The sequence below is a fragment of the Lathamus discolor genome, chromosome 5 (genome assembly GCF_037157495.1).
Source record: "Lathamus discolor isolate bLatDis1 chromosome 5, bLatDis1.hap1, whole genome shotgun sequence".
NCBI classification, from domain to species: Eukaryota; Metazoa; Chordata; class Aves; order Psittaciformes; family Psittacidae; genus Lathamus; species Lathamus discolor.
Window position 1 is genome coordinate 6,629,649 of NC_088888.1, and position 21,091 is coordinate 6,650,739.

At 60.1% G+C, this 21,091-nt stretch overlaps 3 protein-coding genes across 4 annotated transcripts in view; 1 reads left to right on the forward strand and 2 right to left on the reverse strand.

The window, feature by feature from the left end:
- PEX6 (peroxisomal biogenesis factor 6) overlaps positions 1–11,291 on the forward strand; it is a 15,670-nt gene extending 4,379 nt beyond the window's left edge. Inside the window, exons 7-17 of the mRNA XM_065679563.1 lie at positions 1,482–1,690; positions 2,253–2,445; positions 2,717–2,793; positions 2,897–3,029; positions 5,907–6,112; positions 6,205–6,266; positions 6,679–6,787; positions 7,575–7,691; positions 8,269–8,346; positions 9,730–9,869; positions 10,660–11,291. Of these exons, the coding sequence (XP_065535635.1) occupies positions 1,482–1,690; positions 2,253–2,445; positions 2,717–2,793; positions 2,897–3,029; positions 5,907–6,112; positions 6,205–6,266; positions 6,679–6,787; positions 7,575–7,691; positions 8,269–8,346; positions 9,730–9,869; positions 10,660–10,796 (1,461 nt within the window). The 3' untranslated portion in view covers positions 10,797–11,291. The remainder of the gene's footprint in view (positions 1–1,481; positions 1,691–2,252; positions 2,446–2,716; positions 2,794–2,896; positions 3,030–5,906; positions 6,113–6,204; positions 6,267–6,678; positions 6,788–7,574; positions 7,692–8,268; positions 8,347–9,729; positions 9,870–10,659) is intronic.
- A 1,081-nt stretch (positions 11,292–12,372) lies between these two features.
- GNMT (glycine N-methyltransferase) lies at positions 12,373–14,448 on the reverse strand. The gene is made up of 6 exons (XM_065679559.1): positions 14,194–14,448; positions 13,983–14,110; positions 13,539–13,652; positions 13,005–13,147; positions 12,759–12,880; positions 12,373–12,676 (listed from the first exon to the last, which is right to left on the reverse strand). The coding sequence occupies exons 1-6, from the start codon at positions 14,397–14,399 to the stop codon at positions 12,505–12,507; spliced, it is 885 nt and encodes a 294-aa protein (XP_065535631.1). The 5' UTR covers positions 14,400–14,448; the 3' UTR covers positions 12,373–12,504.
- Positions 14,449–14,804: 356 nt separating this feature from the next.
- CNPY3 (canopy FGF signaling regulator 3) lies at positions 14,805–21,050 on the reverse strand. 2 transcript variants are annotated; one of them, XM_065679561.1, is made up of 8 exons: positions 20,891–21,050; positions 20,478–20,789; positions 20,235–20,276; positions 16,967–17,090; positions 16,664–16,760; positions 15,611–15,733; positions 15,356–15,473; positions 14,805–15,238 (listed from the first exon to the last, which is right to left on the reverse strand). In XM_065679561.1, the coding sequence occupies exons 1-8, from the start codon at positions 20,988–20,990 to the stop codon at positions 15,021–15,023; spliced, it is 1,134 nt and encodes a 377-aa protein (XP_065535633.1). In that variant the 5' UTR covers positions 20,991–21,050; the 3' UTR covers positions 14,805–15,020. The 2 variants fall into 2 exon arrangements, with proteins under 2 accessions (XP_065535633.1, XP_065535632.1); XM_065679560.1 differs by lacking the exons at positions 20,235–20,276; positions 20,478–20,789; positions 20,891–21,050 and adding an exon at positions 19,308–19,458.
- Between the last annotated feature and the right edge of the window lie 41 nt (positions 21,051–21,091).

A 21,091-nucleotide genomic window follows, 5' to 3' on the forward strand; every position in this document is an offset into this window, starting at 1 on the left:
GATTCACAACATAGAAGGAATTGCGGACATGTTCTTTAGGTTAGCCGTGCCAACACTGCTGCTGCAGCCCTGACATGAGCCTACCTAGAACCTGCTCCCGTGTGCGCATCATGCGGAAGGAGATCCAGTGTGCTGAGCTTAGCAGCTTGCTCTGGAATGGATTAGGATTGATACTGACATTGTTCTCTTTAACTGGCTTTTTTCTACCCAAGTAGAGCCAGAACAGTGGATCACGGGGGAAGCTTGACCAGCTGCTGTGCAGCTCCTCTTCTGGGCACAATCCTTAGAGGTGCTGAGCTCTTCAGCAGATGTGCCGTAGCTCTTGGGATCTAGTACAAGCTCACAGAGCCTTCACAGTGCCTTCAGATACATGTACAGGACGTGTTTGGGAGCCCTGTGGCACATGGCCTCATGTTTTAGTGTGATGAGTAAGGCTGTAGCTCTAGTTTTGGCCTTGCGTGCTGCTTCTAAAGACTAACACTCTTAGTACTGAAGCCAGAGGTATTTGCTGTCAGTCTCATTGTCCTAGCTCAGCTTTTGCGCTCTCCCCTTCTTTTCTCACTTACTGCAATGCTTACATTACCATTCCACTTCCCTTCCTCTGATTGCTCTGCCTGTTCTAACACCAGTAGTTCTTCCACATTGTAATGATGATCAGCACTTTTTTGTCCTCTCGCTGCCCTTCTATACTTGCATACAGATACTGCTGCCATTTGGATCTGCTTGCTACAATCCTAACTCCTGTTTTTTAGTAGGAATAGGAGTTCCTGTGCTCTGTGCCCCCATCCTTACCCTTTAGGCGAACTCTTGAGGTGTTCTCCCTGCTCCAAGCTACCCTTTCTGAGGATAAGGCCAAGGAGTCCCAGAGATGGTCTGTCTCTCCCTGCCTTGGCCTTGCAGCACCAGGAGGCAGCACTGCCTGTTGCCAGCATCGTTCGCACCGCTGTTCGAGGCTCACCGCTCACTTCTCCCTTTGGGATGATTTCATCAATTGTTTGCTTTGCAAACAGCCTCTGGGCCTCCAGCCACCTCTAGCTTCCCCTCCCCTCCCTTCTCCCTTCCTCTTGCACTTTGCGCTCGTGCAGCACTGGGTTGAACGGTGTCTCCCTCTCCGCTCTTTGCACTGTTTCTCCAAGGCACCTTGTTCTCCCAGTCTTGGCCTCTTCCGTGGCTCTCCCATCCCTTCCAGCTTGGGTTGCTGAGCAATGACAGCCACTGTGTCAAGTTCTTGGGTCGCTTGGCCTCACTCTTTTCAGACAAGACCGTCCTGTCCCCCTCAGGGGCAACAAACAGCCATTTTTCAAAGCTAAAAAGTCCTCAGTGTGTCTACTTTGAATACATCCTGTGTCTTTGGGAAAAATCTCCTCGGATCATCTTTCAGCTGTGCGTTGCCCATGGAAAGCTTCGTGGAGGCCAACGTTGATGCTGCATCCCCGCTGTCCGTGTTGCAGCTGCTGCAGACTGTGTGTTGTGTCTCGCAGGTTGACTGTGTGAGTTTGTGCAGTGACACCAGTGGAGCCACAGAGGAGAAAGTTCAGCTGGCCTTCACCCAGGCCCAGCAGTATCAGCCGTGTGTGCTCCTGCTCAAAGACATCGAGGTGCTTGGCAAGGACCGGGACAGGCTAGGAGAGGACGCCAGGGTCATTGCCACGCTGAGGCAGCTGCTCCTGGACAGAGAGCCGGCAATGAGGTACGGACCCTGCATGTTTGCTGTGGGTATCTGAGGCGATTGTTTGCTCCTGCCATTCCTAGGGCAGCAGTCACCGCTGCAGCAAGGTAACTGATTGCTAACGTGCCCTGTTTTGTTTTTTATCTGGTGGAGTCTTTCCCAGGTTTGCTTTGTTTGCTTCAGAGGGCCCTTGTTCCAGCTCAGTGGCAGAGAGAACTGGGAAGCTCTGTTGGCTGAAGCTGGTTTCTGAGTTGTCGAATGAGGCATGGCAAGGGTCATGGGGACCTCAGAAGGGAGCTGGACCCTGGGGAATCTTGAGGCTGATGACAAGTACCAGGGTGCAGGGAGGGAGACCTCAAGTGAAGAAATAAGATGTCACTTGGAGGGCCTTGACTTGGAGATGGAGCTCACAAAGCAGTTCAAAGGCAAGCTGGAGGAGAGTGGCTGCAAGGCAGCTTGGCCAGAATGTATGCATTTCTTGGGGGAAAGGGTAGCCAGTGGAGAGGGACTCGTATGTGATGGCAATGTAAGAGGGAAGCTTCCATAGAGCTGGGGCTGTGCACTGCCCTCCTTCTGTCAACAGCCACCCTGTCCTGGTGATTGGCACAACCTGCAAGCCCCGGGATGTTCCTGCAGATGTGCAGACTGCTTTCCTTCATGAGGTGAAAATCGAAGCCCCTTCAGAAGAGCAGAGGAGGTCGATGCTGAGCATGCTGACTGCCAGTCTGCCTCTGGGCAAAGAAGTGAGCCTGTCCAAGCTGGCCCGCAGGACTGCAGTGAGTGAAACCACAGCAGCATGTGGAGGTGGGCAGGCCAGGGGTGCTGGACCAACCTCCCCCACCTGGCCATGGAGAAGGGAGGCAATACCCACAGCCCTGTCTGTCATCCACAGTGGGTGATGCTGGTCTGCAGACATCTGCAAAAAGCCGGAGCCTTTAACTAGGGCACAGAAGCTCCTGCAAGGAATTTTTCCCCATACACCTTTTGTGGCGTAGCTGGAGCTGTGGTCAGGGGCTGAACTGATGCTGTTTGTTTCTGCATTCACAGGGCTTTGTGCTGGGAGATTTCTGTGCCTTGTTGTCCCACAGCAGCCGGGCTGCTTGTACCCGCATCCAGGCCTTGAGGTAGAGCAGGCAACAGGGCAGGAGGCAGGGGAGGGCAAGGGCTGCAGCCAGTCTGATAATGACAGGGGCAGAGCCTGATACCTTCCCTTCTCTTCGTTGGCAGCTTTCCAGGTGGACTGAGCGAGGAAGTGGAGAGAGATTTCTGCGCTGCTGGGTTCCCGGTGCTCGAGGAGGATTTCAGCGTTGCGCTGGACCAGCTGCACGATGCCCATTCCCAGGCAGTGGGAGCCCCGAAGGTAGGATGTTGGGCAGAGGAATGGGGGTTGGTTCTCCAGCGCTGTATTGGCATAGAATCCCAGGCTGGTTTATGTTGGAAGGGACCTTAAAGCTCATCCGGTTCCAGCCCCCTGCCATGGCCAGGGACACCTTCCACTAGACCAGGTTGCTCCAAGCCCCTGTGTCCAACCCGGCCTTGAACACTGCCAGGGATGGGGCAGCCACAGCTTCTCTGGGCACCCTGTGCCAGCGCCTCAGCACCCTCACAGGGAAGAATTTCTTCCTAATGTCTCATTTAACTCTCCCTCTGTCAGGTTAAAGCCATTGCTCAAGGTACCTCTCACAGACCTCAGCAGATGGTGGGGCTCTGTTCTGGCACATCACTTCCTGCAGTGTCCTTCTATGTATTCCCCCAGCCTTGAGCGAGGAACAGTTCCACCCTGAGCTTTCCCCCAGTAGTGCTGTTCACCTTCTTGGCTTTGAATTTGGGCAGTGCTCTCTAATTGGAGACCACTGGATTGGCTAGTGCCATAGGGGTGCAGCTGAGTAGCTGCAGGCTGGCTGCCTCACTCAGGTCCCTCAGGCCACCTGGCACAGTGGATCAGAGAGGCCGGGACACAAGCAGGTGAGGGAGCTCCCCACGTGTGAGAAGCCTTATCCTTGATCCCTTGGCCTTGGGCACTGCTTGAGCTGGTGTGAGCTTTTCTGACAGCCGAGCAGTTTGAAGAGCTTCAGGGTCCTTAGAATCATAGAATAGAATCATAGAATAGTTAGGGTTGGAAAGGACCTCAAGATCATCCAGTTCCAACCCCCGTGCCATGGGCAGGGACACCTCACACTAAACCATCCCACCCAAGGCTTCATCCAACCTGGCCTTGAACACTGCCAGGGATGGAGCACTCACAGCCTCCCTGGGCAATCCATTCCAGCGCCTCACCACCCTAACAGGAAAGAATTTCCTCCTTGTATCCAATCTAAACTTCCCCTGTTTAAGTTTTAACCCGTTACCCCTTGTCGTTACCCCTTCTTAGGGGAAGGGACATGGAGTGTCAGAGAAAACCAGCTTCTGGGCAGGAGCATGATCCGCCTCTGGCAGCTCAGCACCCAGGGAAGCAGCACTTGGAGGAAGCTGTTTTTGCTGGGTAACGTGGTGTTGGGATCAAGCAAAATGATCGGAGCTTCCCCATGCCCTAGAGTGCGAATGGCAGCACAGGACAGGAACTGCTGGCCTTGGAGGAGTTATTCTGGTGCCTTCCCTGACTGCCTGCTTGCAGTCCTGCCCTAGCAAGGTGCCGCCTTGCTGCTGTCCTCATCCAGGTGCTACTCTGGGCCTTCATTCATTCGTCCCACTACTGAGAGACTGAAAGAAGCTCTGCTTTGAGGCGTGCGTGCAAAGTTTGCTGTAAGGCCAACAGTGACCTCGGAGCACGCTGGGCAGTGAGCTCTGCGCGTGCGCGTGAGCTCATTCTGTTTGCATTTTACAGCCCTTTATCTATTTCCTATGAACTGGCTGTGGTTCAGGAAGGCTCTTAGCAGACCTGGATGCTCTCAACATACATACAGAACTCTTGATGCCCTGCTTGCGTTTTCTGGTTAGTCACACACCTGTTTGCAGGCACGGCTTGAGCCTCCTGGAGACAACCGGTTTCAAACCTCCAGTTGCTGGCAGCGGCTGCAGCGTGGCCTAGGCCTATGATGTTCCCTGAAAACGAGTCTGCTGCAGTTTTCCAGCTCTTGCAGGCTTTTTCTAGCGAGGCAGTGTAGTCAGGAGTGCAGGGGCGAAGGCAGCTCTGCCATTCACCAGCACTGAGGAATGGGGGCCTGTGACCTTTTGCTTTCGACCCTTTTTTCACTGGGAATCCTTATCTTGCCTGACCTGATTTTCCTGGTGGACTTGCTGGACAGCTGGAGGAACAGCACGAGACGGCATCACCTCAAGCAGGGAAGGAACGGGAGCCGAATTGCCTGAGGGGGGAAAGAATTTTCCTCCAGCCTATTTTTAAGCTCCCCATTTGTGCTGGCGCCTGTTCCCCACCGAGCCAGCGGCTGGGGGAACAGTGCCGGGGCTTTGCTTTCCCTGCACATTCCCAGGAGAGCTGCTGTGACTCTCAATGGGATGTGTCGTGTCAGACTGTGGCATTCCTGCTCTTCCTAAAGCCGGGAGCAGAGCAGCATCCTCCTCCGAGGCAGTTGTGCTCAGCACAAGTGGCGGGACTGCCCCCTCTCAAGCTGCCTGCCTTTCCTCTCTTCTCAGTGATCTCCTGCGTGTTTGCAGTTGGCCCCATCCTATCTATTTCTTGCAAGCATTTGTGGACTTCGTGCTTGCATCCCTCCCTTTCAAAAGCAGATGGTTTTCTGTACAGCATCCTCCAGGTTGTCCGTCTCTCACATCCTCCTTCACATGACAGAGGTCCTGCTAGCCCAGGCTTCGTCACTCTGGTGTGAAGCCCTTGCACAGTCTCAGTGCCCTCGGGGACAAAGTGCCCTGACCACAAGTAGCTCCTAATCAATAGGTCTGGGTTTCATTTTTCCCCCTCTTCTTATTTTTACCTTCCCCCCATGTGTCCCAAGGCCTGCCTGCAGCAGGGCTCTCCCCACAAGGCTGCAGGCAGCCCTGGCAGGTACTTTCCCCAGGGTATTTTTGCTGACGGGCGCTAGGAGGTACAACAGAGGCTTGGGGATGAGGCAGCACACGGTGAGCACAGCTTACCTGGGACGCGGGCAGTTTGTTTTCCCCATTGCATAGCTCAGGAGAGGGGAAATGTGGGTGCTGACGGCACAAGAGGGAGTGCAGGGGGATTCCACCGCTGATGGCACAAGAAGCTGATGGCTGGTACCCTGCTGGAGCAGGGGCTCCCCAGGCACACTGACAGGGCCCCCCCTCCCTCTCTTGGCAGGTCCCCTCCGTGTCCTGGCAGGATGTTGGTGGGCTCCAGGAGGTGAAGAAGGAGATCCTGGACACTATCCAGTTGCCCTTGGAGCACCCGGAGCTGCTGTCCCTGGGTCTGTGCCGCTCTGGGCTGCTGCTCTATGGGCCTCCAGGGACAGGGAAAACCTTGTTGGCAAAAGCTGTGGCAACCACATGCACCATGACATTCCTTAGGTGAAGAGTGGGGCGTTGCACGGTGGGACTGGCTTTCTCCTGGCAGAGGATAGGCATCCTCTAACTGGCTCCCTCTTCTCCCTGCCCCACAGTGTGAAAGGGCCCGAGCTCATCAACATGTACGTTGGGCAGAGTGAGGAGAATGTGCGTAACGGTGAGGAGATGCATCCTGCTCCTGCGTGCGGGAGGATGGGGCTTTCCTGGGGTGCTGGAGGGGAGGAGGTAGCGCTTAAACCCCTCCTTCAGCAAGGGTGCGAACCCAGCAGTCTTCCACAGTGTGTTCCCTGCCCTGCTGCAGCTTTCCTGCTCTCTCTGCTCCTGTTGCTCTTGTCCCTGGTGTTCCTGATGGGACAGCAGCCCCTCGGAGACAGCTGAGCCTCAGGGCCCATCGTGCTGGGTGCTGCCCGTCCCTGCTCCCACTGACCCCTCCAGTCAGCAGCAGTTGGTGATGGGGAGGCAATGGGCAGCTGGTTTCCATCCACAGCTCTTCCCTGCTGGGGGTGGAGCAGGTTCTGTTGACATTGCTCCTCCGGGACTTTCTCACCTTCCGTGCTGTCTTCTCCTAGTGTTTGCCAGAGCCAGGGCAGCTGCTCCCTGCATTATCTTCTTCGATGAGCTGGATTCCCTGGCCCCCAGCCGCGGGAGGAGTGGAGATTCAGGGGGGGTCATGGACAGGTGAGTGAGCACCATGCATCCTTGCAGAGTGTGTACCTGCCTCAGTCGGAGGGATACATGGGGCTGCCCTGCAAGGCAGAGTCCATCCCAAGTGTCTTTCTCCACGTTTCCCCCTCCCTGCTCCCTTCCAGCCCCTCTGCATGGCCTGTCTGCTCTCTCTCTGGACGTTAGTACTGCTGTTTGCATTGCTGGACATTCCCAATTGCCCAAGCTTGTTGTGCAAACATATGGTCAGACAAAGTCTCCTCCAGCTGCTTCTGTGGCTGCCAACTGCTCCCTTTGGCCTCTCCAAGGACATCTGCACCCTGTTGTGCTCTTCTGTTTGCTGCTGTTTCCCTGCAGTGGGAAACCTTTCAGCTGCCCCTCTAGAAGCAAAGCGTGTCCAGTGTGGACATACCCAGAAATGGGGTTATTTCCCTCAGGCCTCTTCTGCTGAGCCATTAGTCCCCGTGCTCCATCCTTGAGGGGTTCTGCGGGGTTTTCCAGTGACACCAGGTGTCCCCAGTGCCCTGTCTTCTCGCAGACAAACCAGCAGGGGCTGGGAATGGTGCGTGTTGGTCACTTCAGGTGATCCCAGGACCTGGTAGAGATATCCCTGTTCCAGGAGGTGTGCGCAGCACTCAAGTACTGTCCTGCCTGACCAGCTTTAGCCCTGTGTCTGCGGAGCTCGGTCTGCTGTTCACTGCCCTGAAGACTGTTTGGCAGCATCACTGCCCTGCCAGGGTGTCCCCAGGGTGACAGTGGGTGACTTACCAAAGTCGTGTGCATCCCGTCTTGCTCCCTGCAGAGTTGTCTCGCAGCTCCTGGCTGAGCTCGATGGCCTTCATTCCACCAGAGAGGTGTTTGTCATTGGAGCTACCAACAGGCCTGACCTCCTGGATGCAGCTCTGCTCCGGCCGGGCAGGTACGGTGCATCCTATCCTGCCTCCAGGTGCTTCCCTGGAGCTTCTTGGGCAGCAAGGAGCTGGACTGTGTCCCTACCATGTTCCCTCCAAAGAGACTGTTCCTACAGCCCCCTGACCCTGGCTTGGTGGGCGATACGAAGCCACCAAGAGGAGGCCAGTGCCCATGGCTGTGGCAGCAGCACAAGATGCCTCTGCTTGGCATCCCCCACTGCTCTGCTTATTGCCTCAGCAGCAGAGCAGGGCAAGAAGGGACCTGCTGCACCATCGAACTGGTGGGAGTGATTGGTACCCTCCAGCCTGTCCTCATGCCTGTGGCTTGCCATGGCAGGACAGGACTTTGTATGTGCTGTTGCTGGACCTCATGTGGTTCCTGTCAGCCCATTTCTCCAGCCCCCTTGGTCCCTCTGAAGAGCAGCCTTGCCCTCCAGCACACCAACTGCTCCCCCCTCCCAAGCTTTGTATCATCCATGAACTTGAGAGCAAAAGGAGCTGCCTCAGGGCCACCTTCAGTTTCTGGTGCCCCAGGGGCAGGTTGGTCTCGGCCTGTTCTCAGCTGTCTCTCCTCTCTGCTGGCAGGTTTGACAAACTGGTCTATGTGGGCATCAACGAAGACCGGGAGTCGCAGCTGCAGGTGCTGAGCGCCGTCACCAGGAAGTGAGTAACCCCGGGCTCTTGCAGCAGCCTTTAGCCGCCCGCAGTGGGTCACAGCCTGCTTTTAGGGTTCATGTGTGGTGTGCTCCAGCTTGGCTTCGTGTCTGAGCCCTGGGGAGCGCCTGAGGCACTGGCCAGCAGGTAGGGGAAGAGGATGGGGCAGGTTCCTAAGCACAACTGGGGCTGGGTTTCCTATCAGATGTCTGAGGTGGCTGACAGTGGAGGCGTTGGCAGGGTTCTACAGTCACCGGGCACACGCAGAGTCACAGAATCATAGAACCAGCTGGGTTGGAAAAGCCCTTCAAGCTCATCCGGTCCAACCGTTCCCCAGCACTGCCAGGGCCACCCCTAACCCATGGCACTGAGGGCCTCGTCTACACGGTTTGTGAGCACTTCCAGGGCCGGTGACTCCAGCCCTGCCCTGGGCAGCCTGTTCCAATGCCTGACTGCCCTTTGGGGGAGGAATTGTTCCCAGTATCCAGCCTAAACCTCCCCTGGTGCAGCTTGAGGCCGTTTCCTCTTGTCCCATCCCTTGTTCCTTGGGAGCAGAGCCCAACCCCTCCTGGCTCCATCCTCCTGTCAGGCAGTTCTCCTTGAGGAGCTCAGCCAGATCCTAGCAGTGTGATGATACTGCAGCGCAGCAGCGTGGCAGGAAGCTCCCATTTGCTTCCTGCGAGAGCCGCCCTATCACCTCTCCTGCTGTCTGCGGGCCTAGGGGTGAAGGCCGCTCCATTTACCTCATTGCCTTTCCACCTGCGATGCCGGGGGGGTCTTCAGCCTGTGCTCTGTGTGCCTTTCCCAGCACCGGTGCTGTGGGATGCCCGAGCAGCGATAGCCGTGATCACTGCTGCTTTCGATGGGGAGCTCGCAGGAGACGAGAGCGTGGGCTGGCTGCGAGCATCCTTTCACACCAGTGCTGGCCGTCGCGCCCTGCAGCACTGTGCTGGTGCTGAAGGAGGCTGACTGTCTGCAGCCTGGCCCTGATAGGATGCTGTGGTGTTACAGTGGCTCCCACTGTCTCATTAACCACGTTCGTGTCCTGCCCTGGCTGTAGGCTGTTCCCAGGTATGTGGAGCACTCAGCGTCTCCCGAGTGAAAACCCAAAGTCGCCTTTGATCCTGCTTAGCAGGACACAGGACCTTGCTGCAGGGGTGTTCCATCGGGAAGTGACTGCATTTAGAAAACAAACACAACCCCCCTTTGATTTCTGTTTGGAGCACGCGGAGGCTGTGGGACATGGGGCCCAGTCATGCTGGCTGCTGTATCATAGAATCATAGACTGGTTTGGAAAGGACCTCAGGATCATCCAGTTCCAACCCCTGTGTGTCTTTCCTGGTGCGGCGTTTGTTCTGTGGCTCTTACACCTGCAGTTCTCTCTCGTGGCAGGTTTCAACTGGATCCCTCTGTGAATCTCAGCGCGGTCCTAGAAAACTGCCCAGCTCAGCTGACGGGAGCAGACATCTACGCCCTGTGCTCAGATGCCATGATGTGCGCTGTCAAACGCAAGGTGGAATGGATCGAGGAAGGTGGGAGCCCGGCCCCTGCCTGTCCCACATGGGGTGAAGGGAAGAGTTACCCTGCTGGCAACTGGGCTGTGCCTCGATGTCTTTGGGACTGTGCCTGAATGCTTGGCTCTGGGTTACTGCAGCAGTTTGGTCACAGGGTTACAGACTCGTTTGGAAGGGACCTTAAAGCTCAGCCAGTTCCAAACCCTGCCACGGGCAGGGGCACCTTCCACTCGAGCAGGTTGCTCCAAGCCCTTGTGTCCAACCTGGCCTTGAACACTGCCAGGGATGGGGCAGCCACAGCTTCTCTGGGCACCCTGTGCCAGTGCCTCAGCACCCTCACAGGGAAGAATTTCTTCCTAATGGCTCATCTCAAACTCCCCTCTGTCAGGTCAAAGCCATTCCCCCTTGTCCTGTCCCTGCAGGCCCTTGTCAAAAGCCCCTCTCCAGCTTTCTTGTCACCCCTTTAGGCACTGGAAACTGCTCTAAGGTCTCCCCTTCAGGAGCCTTCTCTTCTCCAGGCTGAACCAGCCTAGCACTTGCAGCATCTCCATGGCCCCCTCTGGGCTTGCTCCAACAGCTCCATGTCCCTCTTGTGCTGTTGCCCCAGAGCTGGATGCAGGGCTGCAGGGGGGGGGTCTCACCAGAGCGGAGCAGAGGGGGACTTTTCTGCAGCTGGATCATCCTCACCCCCAGTGCTTGGCCTCAGGGGGAGGTTTTCCTTCCAGTCTGGTGGCTGGAGAGGGGGCTGTTGGATCTTGCTGTCTCCCCCTGTGCTTGTCTCAGCCTGGTCCTGTCCTCTCTCCCGCAGGGCTGGATACTGAGAGTTCTGCTCTGATCCTGACCATGGATGACTTCCTGCAGGCTGCTGCAAGGTTGCAGCCGTCGGTCTCTGAGCAGGAGCTGCTCAGGTACAGACTCATCCAGCAGAAGTTTGCTGCCTGCTGATGCTCAGCAGAGCTGGGACTGGAGTGATGGGCACAGCGTGTGAAGGGGTGCGAGGGAACAGGGCACAGGCACCTGCCTGCCCTTCTCAGGTGGATCCTGGGCCCCTTCTTCCGAGCTTGATTGGAAACAGGGGCTGTGCAGCTTCCTGAGGCTGGTGGAAGCCGGGCTGGCTCTGCAGCGGTCCCTTGCCTCTCAGAGCACCGTGTGGCTGCTGGGAGCACTCTGGGGCCATTCCCCCTCCAGGCTGGAAGCTCAGTCTCATGCTTGTGGGCACTACAAGAGTGTCTCATGGGTGACAGAGCTTTGGCGAGGGAGCAAAGCCCAAACTGCGCCTGGTTTGGCAGCAGGAGCGGGCCTGGAGGGAGTTGCTTGCTGGGGTGTCAGCCCCCAGTCAGGGGTGCTGGCTGGAGGGCAGCAGGGCACAGGACACTGCTGCGGCAGCTGGCCTGGCCTCAGCGTGGGCTCTCAATAAATACAGCGGTTTGGCACTGGGTATTCATCGCCTGGCCTCAGGCCTTGGGTCTTTGCCTGCTGGTGGGGTCTGTGGGCCTGGGAAGGTCCCTGTGAGCCCCTGGGCCCATTGGGTGTCGTAGAGGAGCCACTGTCCTGCAGGTCGAGGGGAGAACGGCTGCAAACCAGGCTGGGGCCAGCCCCCGGGATGCCTGGAGCCCGCGGCAGGTGGGGAGACGCTGAGGTTTCCTAATCCAGGAGCTGAGCATCCTCTCGGGGAGCTCAGCTCTTCTTGGAGGTGCTGGGCGAGAGCAGACGTGGAGGCAAATGGCAGCAAGCGAAATTCCCGCTGGGTACTAGGAAAAACAGCACCGGAGAGGGAGGGCTCCAGCCTTGGAAACACTCCCCCCTTGGCTGGAGCTGCACTGACTTGGGCTGGGAGCAGACCCCCTCTGCAGCCCGCATGTGCCCCATCACTGTTCCTGTGCCGTGTGTGCAGCCACGCAGGCCAGCAGCTGCCCCCGCCGCGTCCCTGCAGCTGCTGGTGGGGCTTGGGGGGCAGCTCTACCTTAAGCCCCGGGGTTCTTGCGGCACGGTTTTACCACTGCCGCATGCACCAAGGCGTGCGCCGAGCGTGGCTGTCCAGGACCACCCCGCTGCCTGCAGGCCGGGCTGGTTCTCCAGCCGTTCCGTGCAGGAAGCCCTGCTGCTCCGGCACCTGAGCGTGTTGAGGCAGAGCTGGCCCTGACCACAACGCGCTGCTAGACGTGGCCACCACCTCTTCCCCAGGGCGGGCAGGCGGGAGCTGCAGCCACAGCAAAAGCGGGCTGGGGTGTGCGGAGCCTCCTTTCCCTCGGGGAGGGGGGGCTGAGGGTGTCAAGGGAATGGGTCAGAGCCCGGTTTTGGGAGTGCAAAGGGACAAAACCGGTTGTACCCATGAGCTGTGCTCAGTGGAGATGTGCAGCCACACACCCAGGAGCACACCACAGGCATCACTGGCCCCTGAAGCTGTGCCTGCACCCACCTCATGCTGCCCCAGGCTGGCTGCTTCTTCCCCTGGGGGTCCTGACGAGGCTGCGGCTGTCCCCTCACCCCGTGCCCTGACCACACAGACCACAGGCTCCAGTCGCTCTCACGAGTGTTCTTAATGGAGGGGAGGGGGCTCCCCGGCAGCTCTCGGCAGTGTCCCCAGCCCCGTGCTTGTCCCCGGAGCTGCTGGCAGCTCTCAGCCCACCACGGTCCCATCTCGGTGGCCCACTCAGGCCGTCTTCTTCACGACGTGGATGAAGTAGCAGGGGACGTGGGCCTGCCCCGGCATGTAGGGCTGGAAGTCGCCCAGGACGCTGTGCTGGCACTTGCCGTGGAAGGCACCTTTCAGCAGGGCTGTGAAGGCCTCCAGCCGGTGTGGGTAGTACGAGAGCCGGAACTTGCTGTGGGGAGGCAGTGCTGGTGAGGTGTGGGGGCAGCAGGACACGGGGCCAGCCAGCCCACGCCACGAGCAACCCCTCTCACCTCAGCTCTGGGGATGCCCCCACCTCTGTGGGGGGTACCTGCACTGTGTAGTCCAGGGTCACCATGTGAGCCTTGTTGTTCACCAGCAGCACCGAGGTGGTGATGTCCTTAGTTAAGTCACTCTGGGGACCGCAGGAGGACGGCTGTGTCTTGGCTCCCTGGGCTCAGCCCTTCTCCTTGGCCTTGCCTCAGCGCTGGCCTTGGGTGGAGGGGAGAGGGACGGGCCAGGGTCCATCAGCCACTCACCTTGTAGTAGATGTTCTTGCCCGGTGGCGCGCAGCCTGTGGCCAGGATGTGGTCGTAGTTGCGGTGGTCAATGACCAGGACCCCCCCGGGCCGCACCATGCTGGCGATGTTCCGCAGGGCCAGCTTGTGGTCGCTCTGGTCGCCTGGAGAGGAAACCGTGGCATCCCCAGGCACTGGTTGTACCCCATGGCAGAGCCCACGGGGCTTCATCTTGCCCCCCATCTCCCCCTTTCCAGTCTCGGCTTGGAGCAGGCAGAGCCTCACCCCATGGTGTGAGGTCAGAACCCATCACCCCGCTCGTGGCACACGTCTGGGTGTGCCTCCAGCCTTGCCAGAGATGTGGCAGAGATGCACACAGCTCCTCCGCCACCATAGGACCCAATGGCCCCACTTGTGCCGTGAACTGGGGCACGTTCTCAGCCATGACACAGCAACTCCACTGTGCGTAACCCCCTGCCCCACTCACGGCACGAGTTAGGGCACGCTCTCAGATGTGCACAGGTCCACCCCACCCGTCCACCCCCCAAACCTCACCTTTGAAGTCAGGCAGGTGGGCGAAGGAGTTCCCCAGGCAGATGACTGCGTCGAACCCATCCCCTGGCTTCTCCAGGTCCTTCTCCAGCGTCAGCCAGTTGGCCTCCTCAATGACTGCAGCGCAGGGGAGCAGCTGAGGGGGACAGGGGCACCCCCCCACCTAACCAACAGCTTCCCCTGCACCCCGGATCCTACCTCAGCATCACCCACCCCTCCCTTGGGCCCTATGGGGACTGGACCCGGCCCGGGGCCAGCGGGCAGGTGAGGGCCACGGCCTGCGCTTGCTGAGCAGGCAGCCCCGGCAGGGCCCTGCCCGTCCCTGCAGCGAGGCCACCCGGGCAGCGGCAGCCGCGACGGAGCCGAGGAAAGGGCTCCGGGCGCCCAGCGCCGGGGTGGGTGTTGGTGTCCGCACGCCCCTCCCGGCCCCCCCCCCGGCCCCCGCACCCCATCGGTCGAAGGGCTCCTCCTTGCGCCGCTCCCAGCGCTCCTTCAGCGCGTACTTGAGCATCTTGTCGCTGGCGTCGACGCTGGTCACCTGGAAGCCCTCCTCCAGCAGCATGATGGAGTCCACCCTGCGAACGCGGCTGTCAGCGGGGGACACCGGAGGGGCCCGGCGGTAGCCCCGGGAGCGGGCGGGCGGGCGCGGTGCACTCACCCGGTGCCGCAGGCCACGTCGAGGACGGAGCGGCAGCGGTGCTGCCGGAGCAGCGCCAGGAGCCAGCTGCGGTACTCGGCCGTGCGGCCCCGCGTGTCCCCGATGTACAGCTGCCACACGCGGGCCGCCCGCCCGTCCGCGTACTGGTCCGGCAGCCCCTCCGCCGCAACCCCCAGCGACCGCGTCCGGTACACGCTGTCCACCATCCCGCCGCCACCGACACGGCCCGGCCCGGCAGCGCCGCACCGCACCCCCGCCGCCCCGCCTCCTGCCACGCCCCCTCCGCACAGCCAATACCCTCCGGCCCCGCCCCGCGAAACCCTCCAATCACCCCTCGGTCCTGATACACACCCCCCCCGCCGCCCCGCCTCCAACGCGCATCTCAACCAATCCCCTCCGTCCCCGCCCCCCCGCGGACCCGCCAATCGCTGCTCTCTCCTGCCACGCCTCCCCGCCCATTGGCTGGGCGATGCGAGCTGGGCCGGAACAAGTGGGCGGGCCCAGCGCCTGTTTTCCCCGGTGGCGCTCGGGCCGCCCGGTGCAGCCGGCGCCCGGCCGCAGCGGGGCCGCGCCTGTCCGGTCACCGCCGGGGCAGCAGCGGCGGCGGCGGCTCCGGGGAGCAAAAAAACGTCTTTATTTACAGCACCGGCGGGGGGGCGGCCCCGGGGCAGCACTCGCGGCCTCCCGCAGCTGGAGGCCCTAGGAGGCAGGCAGCGGGGCTGGGTCGGCGGCTTCTCCCGGGCCGCTCACGCCGTGACTCAAGTCCCTTCCCGTTCGGTGAGGCCGCAGAGCAGGCGGCCCCGGCGGCTGGGGCTGCGGCTGCTTCCCTACAGCTCGTCGGCTGGGCTGTGGGTGAGGGGAGCTTCCTCCTGCACCCCGCTCTCCTCCAGCACCTCCCCGGTGGGGGGGAGGCCATCAGCTCCCTCGCTCTCATCCTTCCGGCCCTTCTTCTTCTTCTTCTTCCCACTCTTTTTCTTGCTGCTCTGCCTCTCCCCCACGCTTGCCAAGTCGCCCTTCTTGCCAGTCCACTTCTCTGCCAGGCAGCCTGGGAAGGAGAGGAGCAGGCCGCTGAGGGAGTAGCGGGGATCCCCGTGCCCTAGCGGGGTTCCCCTGCCCTCCCTCTAGCAGCCCTGTGCTGCCCAGGGCACCAGGCAGGACTTACTTGTGTCCTTCCCTTTCAACACGTGGTTGGCACAAAGGAACTGGGAAAGGTCCTCTGCCTGGTGGTGCCTGTACCAGTCCTCGATCACGTCTTCGTACTCCTCCACCAGCACGTCGCACTAGCGCAGAGAAGAGCCTGGCTCCAGCCACGCGCCACCACGGCAGGACCAGGGCAGCAGGTCCTGGTGACACCCCCCTTCCCAGACCCTCAAGGCCGACGGTGACCGCCGAGGGTCAATCCCACTGAGCCAGGTACCTGCTTTTTGAGGTCAGCCACCTCTGCGGAGGTCTCGTTCCACAGCTCATAGGGGATGTCCATCACCACCTTGACGCCCTTGTGCACCAGGTTGTGCAGGGTCTCGAAGGTCTCTGACATGCCCTGGAGGAGCAGCAGTGCTTGGTCAAACCTCGCTCCTCCCATCACTCCCTCCCAAGTAAAAGTGATGGAAACCACAGTGCTCCTTAACAGCTCCGTACTCCTTACACTAACGATTATTCTCACACCAAGACTTCTCTCCCTGCTATCAAGAAACTTCCCAACCTCTCCAGCTGCCATCACTCTCACTGTTAGAGCAGCCTTTCTAACCAGCCTCGTCCCAACAGCACTATTTATGCGCTCGGAGCCAGAAAGCATTGCCTCCCACCGAGGATGACAAGTCACCATACATTTCAAAATCCCACTTAGCTTCAAAATAGACCAATACTACTCCTTATTATTCTCTCCCATTGCACTGTTTGCAACATGATTCATTCTCCAGTTGGCAACATGATACACAGCATCAGAACCATACACGACGATGTCTTTTTCCTTGTAGCTGTAACTAAAACCAACCACTGCTAACAACCTATTTCTACTAATCATGGGCTTAGTCAGAATCACATCATTCCTCTCATGGGCAGATGGCAGGGCTGTGCAGAAGCTAACACAACAGCCCTTCAAGCCATGCTTTACAACCCAATTGAAGATACTGTCCTTATCCTAATCATGGCACTACCTGCCTCGACCAGAAACACCTGAGCAATACAACAAACCTGCTCACCAACACTTCCCTGCAGACCTGCCAAAACCAGGGTCCTCAGGCATCAGCATTGCCAGGAGGGGGTCCCCATCTGCAAACCCAGTCCCAAAACCAACAGGCAGACACAGGCTGGGCAAGACAGCCCCTGGCTCCCCCGGTGCAGCACCCACACCTCACCTGGGCAGGGGAGCACAGCACCGCATGCTAGGCACTGCCAGGGGATGGGAAGGAGCCCCAGTGCAGCACCCGGCGGGCAAGGGGACATTTGGGGACTGGAGCACAGCCCTCACCTTTGCGAACCTGTTGCTGCCGCTCCGCTCCTTGTGCAGGTTGTAATCCAAGAGCCGCTTGCAGATGTTCTCCGTTACCTCGATTAACCGGATGTCCCTGCATGGAGAGGAGGGAGGGCTCGGGCTCAGCACAGCTCCCCAGAACCAAGCAGGGCACAGGGCGAGCCTCAGCCCTCCGCCATCAGTGTGATGGGGAGCTCTGCCAGCAGAAGGAGCTCCCTATAGCCTGGCACAGTTTAGCTTCCTCAGCCCCTCCATAGGCTCTACCTTCTGCAGGAGAACCCCCATCCTGCGCTCACTTACGACTGTGTGTACTTGACGGCAGAGCCCTTCCCGTCCAGGAAGCCGTACTTGGTGTCAATCACCTCCTTGGTCTTGCCGGTCTCCTCGAAAGCAGATTTCAGTTCCACTGCCACGTACTTGCACACTGTGGGAAGGAAAGCAGGGGTTAGGAGGGGTTTGGAGTGTGACACAGCAGCAGAAACAAGCACGGGAGTCAAGCACACTGAAGCCACTATGAGCAGAAAGAAGCCTCAGCCATTGGAATAAATAACTGGGAATGGCCCAACCAATTCCACTGGAGCTCCACTGAAGCAGGAGCATCCAAACGGTGTAAGCTATGGCACAGCTGGGAAGGCAGCGCCCATTCTGCCTGCAGGTTGCCCAACAGCTCCACTGCTCAGCCACCAAAGCGTTTGCACTACAAGCTGCTCCCTTCCTCCTGGAAGAGGATGGGGTCTTTCGGCAACACAAGCCTCAGCTCCTTCTCATGACACCAGGGCATCCCATTCCATAACAGTTCTCCTAGCACCCTGGGGTCATAAGGACAGTGTTGGGGACCAAGCAGCAGGATAAGATGGTGGCTATGGGCTGTGTCACCACACAAGTCTTAGAATCCCAGACTGGTTTGGGTTGGAAGGGACCTTAAAGCTCATCCAGTTCCAACCCTGCCACGGGCAGGGACTCCTTCCACTCGAGCAGCTTGCTCCAAGTGCTGTCCAGCCTGGCCTTGAACACTGCCAGGGATGGGGCAGCCACAGCTTCTCTGGGCACCCTGTGCCAGCGCCTCAGCACCCTCACAGGGAAGAATTTCTTCCTAATGTCTCATCTCAGTCTCCCCTCTGTCAGGTTAAAGCCGTTCCCCCTTGTCCTGTCCATGCAGGCCCTTGTCAAAAGCCCCTCTCCATCTTTCTTGTCACCCCTTTAGGCACTGGAGCTGCTCTGAGGTCTCCCCTTAAGGAGCCTTCTCTTCTCCAGGCTGACCCAGCCCAGCTCTCTCAGCCTGGCTCCAGAGCAGAGCAGCTCCAGCACTTGCAGCATCTCCATGGCCTCCTCTGGACTCCAACAGCTCCACATCCCCCTTGTGTTGTTGCCCCCAGAGATGGACAAAGGACTGCAGGGGGGGGGTCAGATCCAGCCACACTGCCTGGGGCACTGCCTGCAGCTGAGACCACAGCACCAACAGCTTTATAACATAGAGCAGATTTTCTTTTACACAACATTAAAAAGAAAAAGAACAAAAGTTTTATTTCTTCTGTACCAGAGTCTAACAGAGCCATAGAAACAGAAACCAGAAGAAAAATATCCTGGTGATTTACAAGTGGAAATGTGGAGGGATGGAAGCCAGGCACGTTGTGGTTCTTTGCTCCACAAAGCTGGGCTCCCAGGAGGCTGGAGAGAGCTTTGTCCTGTGCTGTGGACTCCTGTTTGCCAGGAGCTGCCTGCTTCTTCTGGAGTCCCAGCAGGAAGGGTCACCAGCAACCAGCTGCCAGATCTTCTCCCAGGCAATGATGCGAATAGAGAAGGAAGGAAGACAGCGAGATGGCTTTTCCAAGCTGCCACCACATGCTGGATGCCCTGTGTGCACCTCTTGCACTTTCCTTTCTCTGCAGGCACCAGGGGCTGGAGGTGACCGCAGCCTTTTCTGAGGTGGGACGAGTTCTCTTTCATGCAGCCCCTCTGGCCTCGAGGTCACCCCTCTCCACATCACACCATGTGTGCCAGGCGCACTCGCTGCTGGGTCTGGTTATCCAGGTGCTGCTGCAGCCATCGCTGTGTGCCGACAGGCTCCAGCCTGGGCAGGAACAGGAGCAGTGTGCTCAGTGCTCACTGTGGCGCTCCTCTGAGGTTATGCTGGTGCCACCGCACAGCTCCCACATCCCTGTCCCCAGAGCTGCTTCCCTGGCAGGGAAAGCTTTGCAAAGAGCTCCAGAGGTTCATTTCTTCCTTTTCTCTTTGCTGCCACGCTCCGCACGTCCCTACACAGCAAACACAGAGTAAACCACGGCAGGCAACGAAGGTCCGCCATGACCTGCCCCGGATAGCCTGTGAAGCCGTTGATTGTCCAGGGAGGAGGCACCCCCGCGTCCGAGCGATGAGTGGAAGAGACGACCAACCCCGTTCCAAGCCGCCCTGCGCTCAGTGCCTACCGGGAGCACCCTCTAACGGGCGGACGGGCAGCACACACCCGCCAGCAGGGACACGCCGCGAGAGGCTCCGCTCTGCCCGGCCGCGGGGGCACCGGTGGTCACGCAGCGGCAGCGGCGGGGCCGGGCAGAGGGGCAGCCCGCAGCGTCCCCACAGGTAACCCCCCCGGGCCGCAGCATGGAGCCGGTGCCGCGCGGCCTGCCCTGGCTCCGCTTACCCTCGCACTTGCTGGGCAGCCGCACCCAGTCCGAGTCGTCGCCTTCCGCCACCGCCGCCATCAGCAGCAGCAGCGCTGCGGCCACCACCGCCGCCGCCGCCGCCATGGCTCCACTTCCGGGACCGCGCTTCCGGGCGCACTGCGCCCACCCCGCAAGGTAACCATAGCAACGGCGCGGCGCCGGCCAATCGCAGCACTGCGCGTGGTCGGACGGGCCAATCCCGTCCCGCCGTTCCGGGCGCCAACCCGAGCGCACCGAGAGCGGGACCCTCGCGGCCGCCGTAGGCGCGCCGCCGGGCCCCACGTGGCTCGCTACGGTGTCCGGCGGGCGGTAACCGGAGGTCCCCGCCACCCGCACCACCACGGCAGCCCCCTTCTGTTCCCCAGCCCCATGGCTCCCCCCCAGAACACGGGGTCCCTCCGTCCCCCGTCTGCGGGTGCTCCAGAGGCCAAGCCAGCACTTACCTCTCAGCGCTGCGCAAGGAGAACGGAGGTGAAGAGGGCACTGGAGAGCGCGACCTTCAGCAGCACCACCCGCACGGCCACAAGCAGGGCTGTTGAGGCGTGGAGCAGCGGCACTGCAATGGAAGAGGCAGGGTGATGCCTCCCACGGGCACCCTGCTGCCCCCCAGCATCCCCTCCAGGGCTGCGGTGGGGACACTGGCCCCAAGACTTCAGGCCCAGCAGCCTCCCCAAGGCCTGTCATGGGCTTTTGCCACCCTCAGACACCTTGTGACACCCTCGCGCTGTCCCTCTGACCCACTTTCTCCCTCCTCCACACCAAGACAGAGCTTCATCCCCTCTTCCCCAGCCCCACCACACTGTGGGGACCCACCCCATGGTCCCAGCTGGGTCCCTGCCAATAGCCCAACAGGGTTTCTTCTGTGACAACAGACGTTCCCACCATTACATGGACTGGAGACTCACCAGCCATGCTGCTGGGACACAGCTCTGTCACCTCCTCGTTGCCTGCGGGATGAGAGAGCAGCTGGGGAGGCACCAGGTGTGAGGCAGGGCCCACCGCAAACCCCTTCCTGTGCCTCTCCGCTGGGGCAGCAACGTTGGCTTGCGGGGCCTCACATGTGCTCCTGGATCTCCCATCCTCGGAGGGCACCGTGGTGCTGGGCAGCAGCACCAAAGCAAGCAGAAGGGGTGACAGGGGGCCCGTACCAGTGATGGGGATGGGGCTGGAGCTCTGGGCTGGGGAGGTCGTGGTGGGCCCCACGTGGCAGGCGAGATCCCCCTCAGCTGGGAGGTCATCAGGGAGGAGGGAGACGGTGCAGATGGTTCCACCGTCCTCCTGGGAGGCCCCGTAGGAAAAGGACTGCAGGATGCTGCCATTCCCACCGGAGATCCAGACGGCATGGCCGGAGCCAGGGGCCAGCTCGCTCACCACGCAGACCACCAGCCGCCGGTGCTGCCCAGCCACCTCCATGCTCAGTGGTGGGGCCAGGGTGGGCAGCGGCCCAGCAGCCCTGCCAGCTGTAGGGACAGGCGTTAGTGGGGCACCGTGTCCCCAGCACATCCCACCCTCCGTGCTCGCCCTTCGCTCCCTGCCTAGCTGTCCCTCCCGGGGTACTCACGGGGCAGCAGTGGGAGCAGAGTGGCAGCCAGCAGCACGCAGGGCACCTCCATGGCAGCCGCCGAGGGCTCAGCCCCCAACCGCCGCCCATCACCTGGCATCGCGGCGGGGCAGCCCCCGGGGCTGCGGTGACTGGTTGCCGTTCCGCGCCTCCCCTCCAACGGCACCGCCTGCCTACCCTCCAGCAGCAGTGGTACAGCCG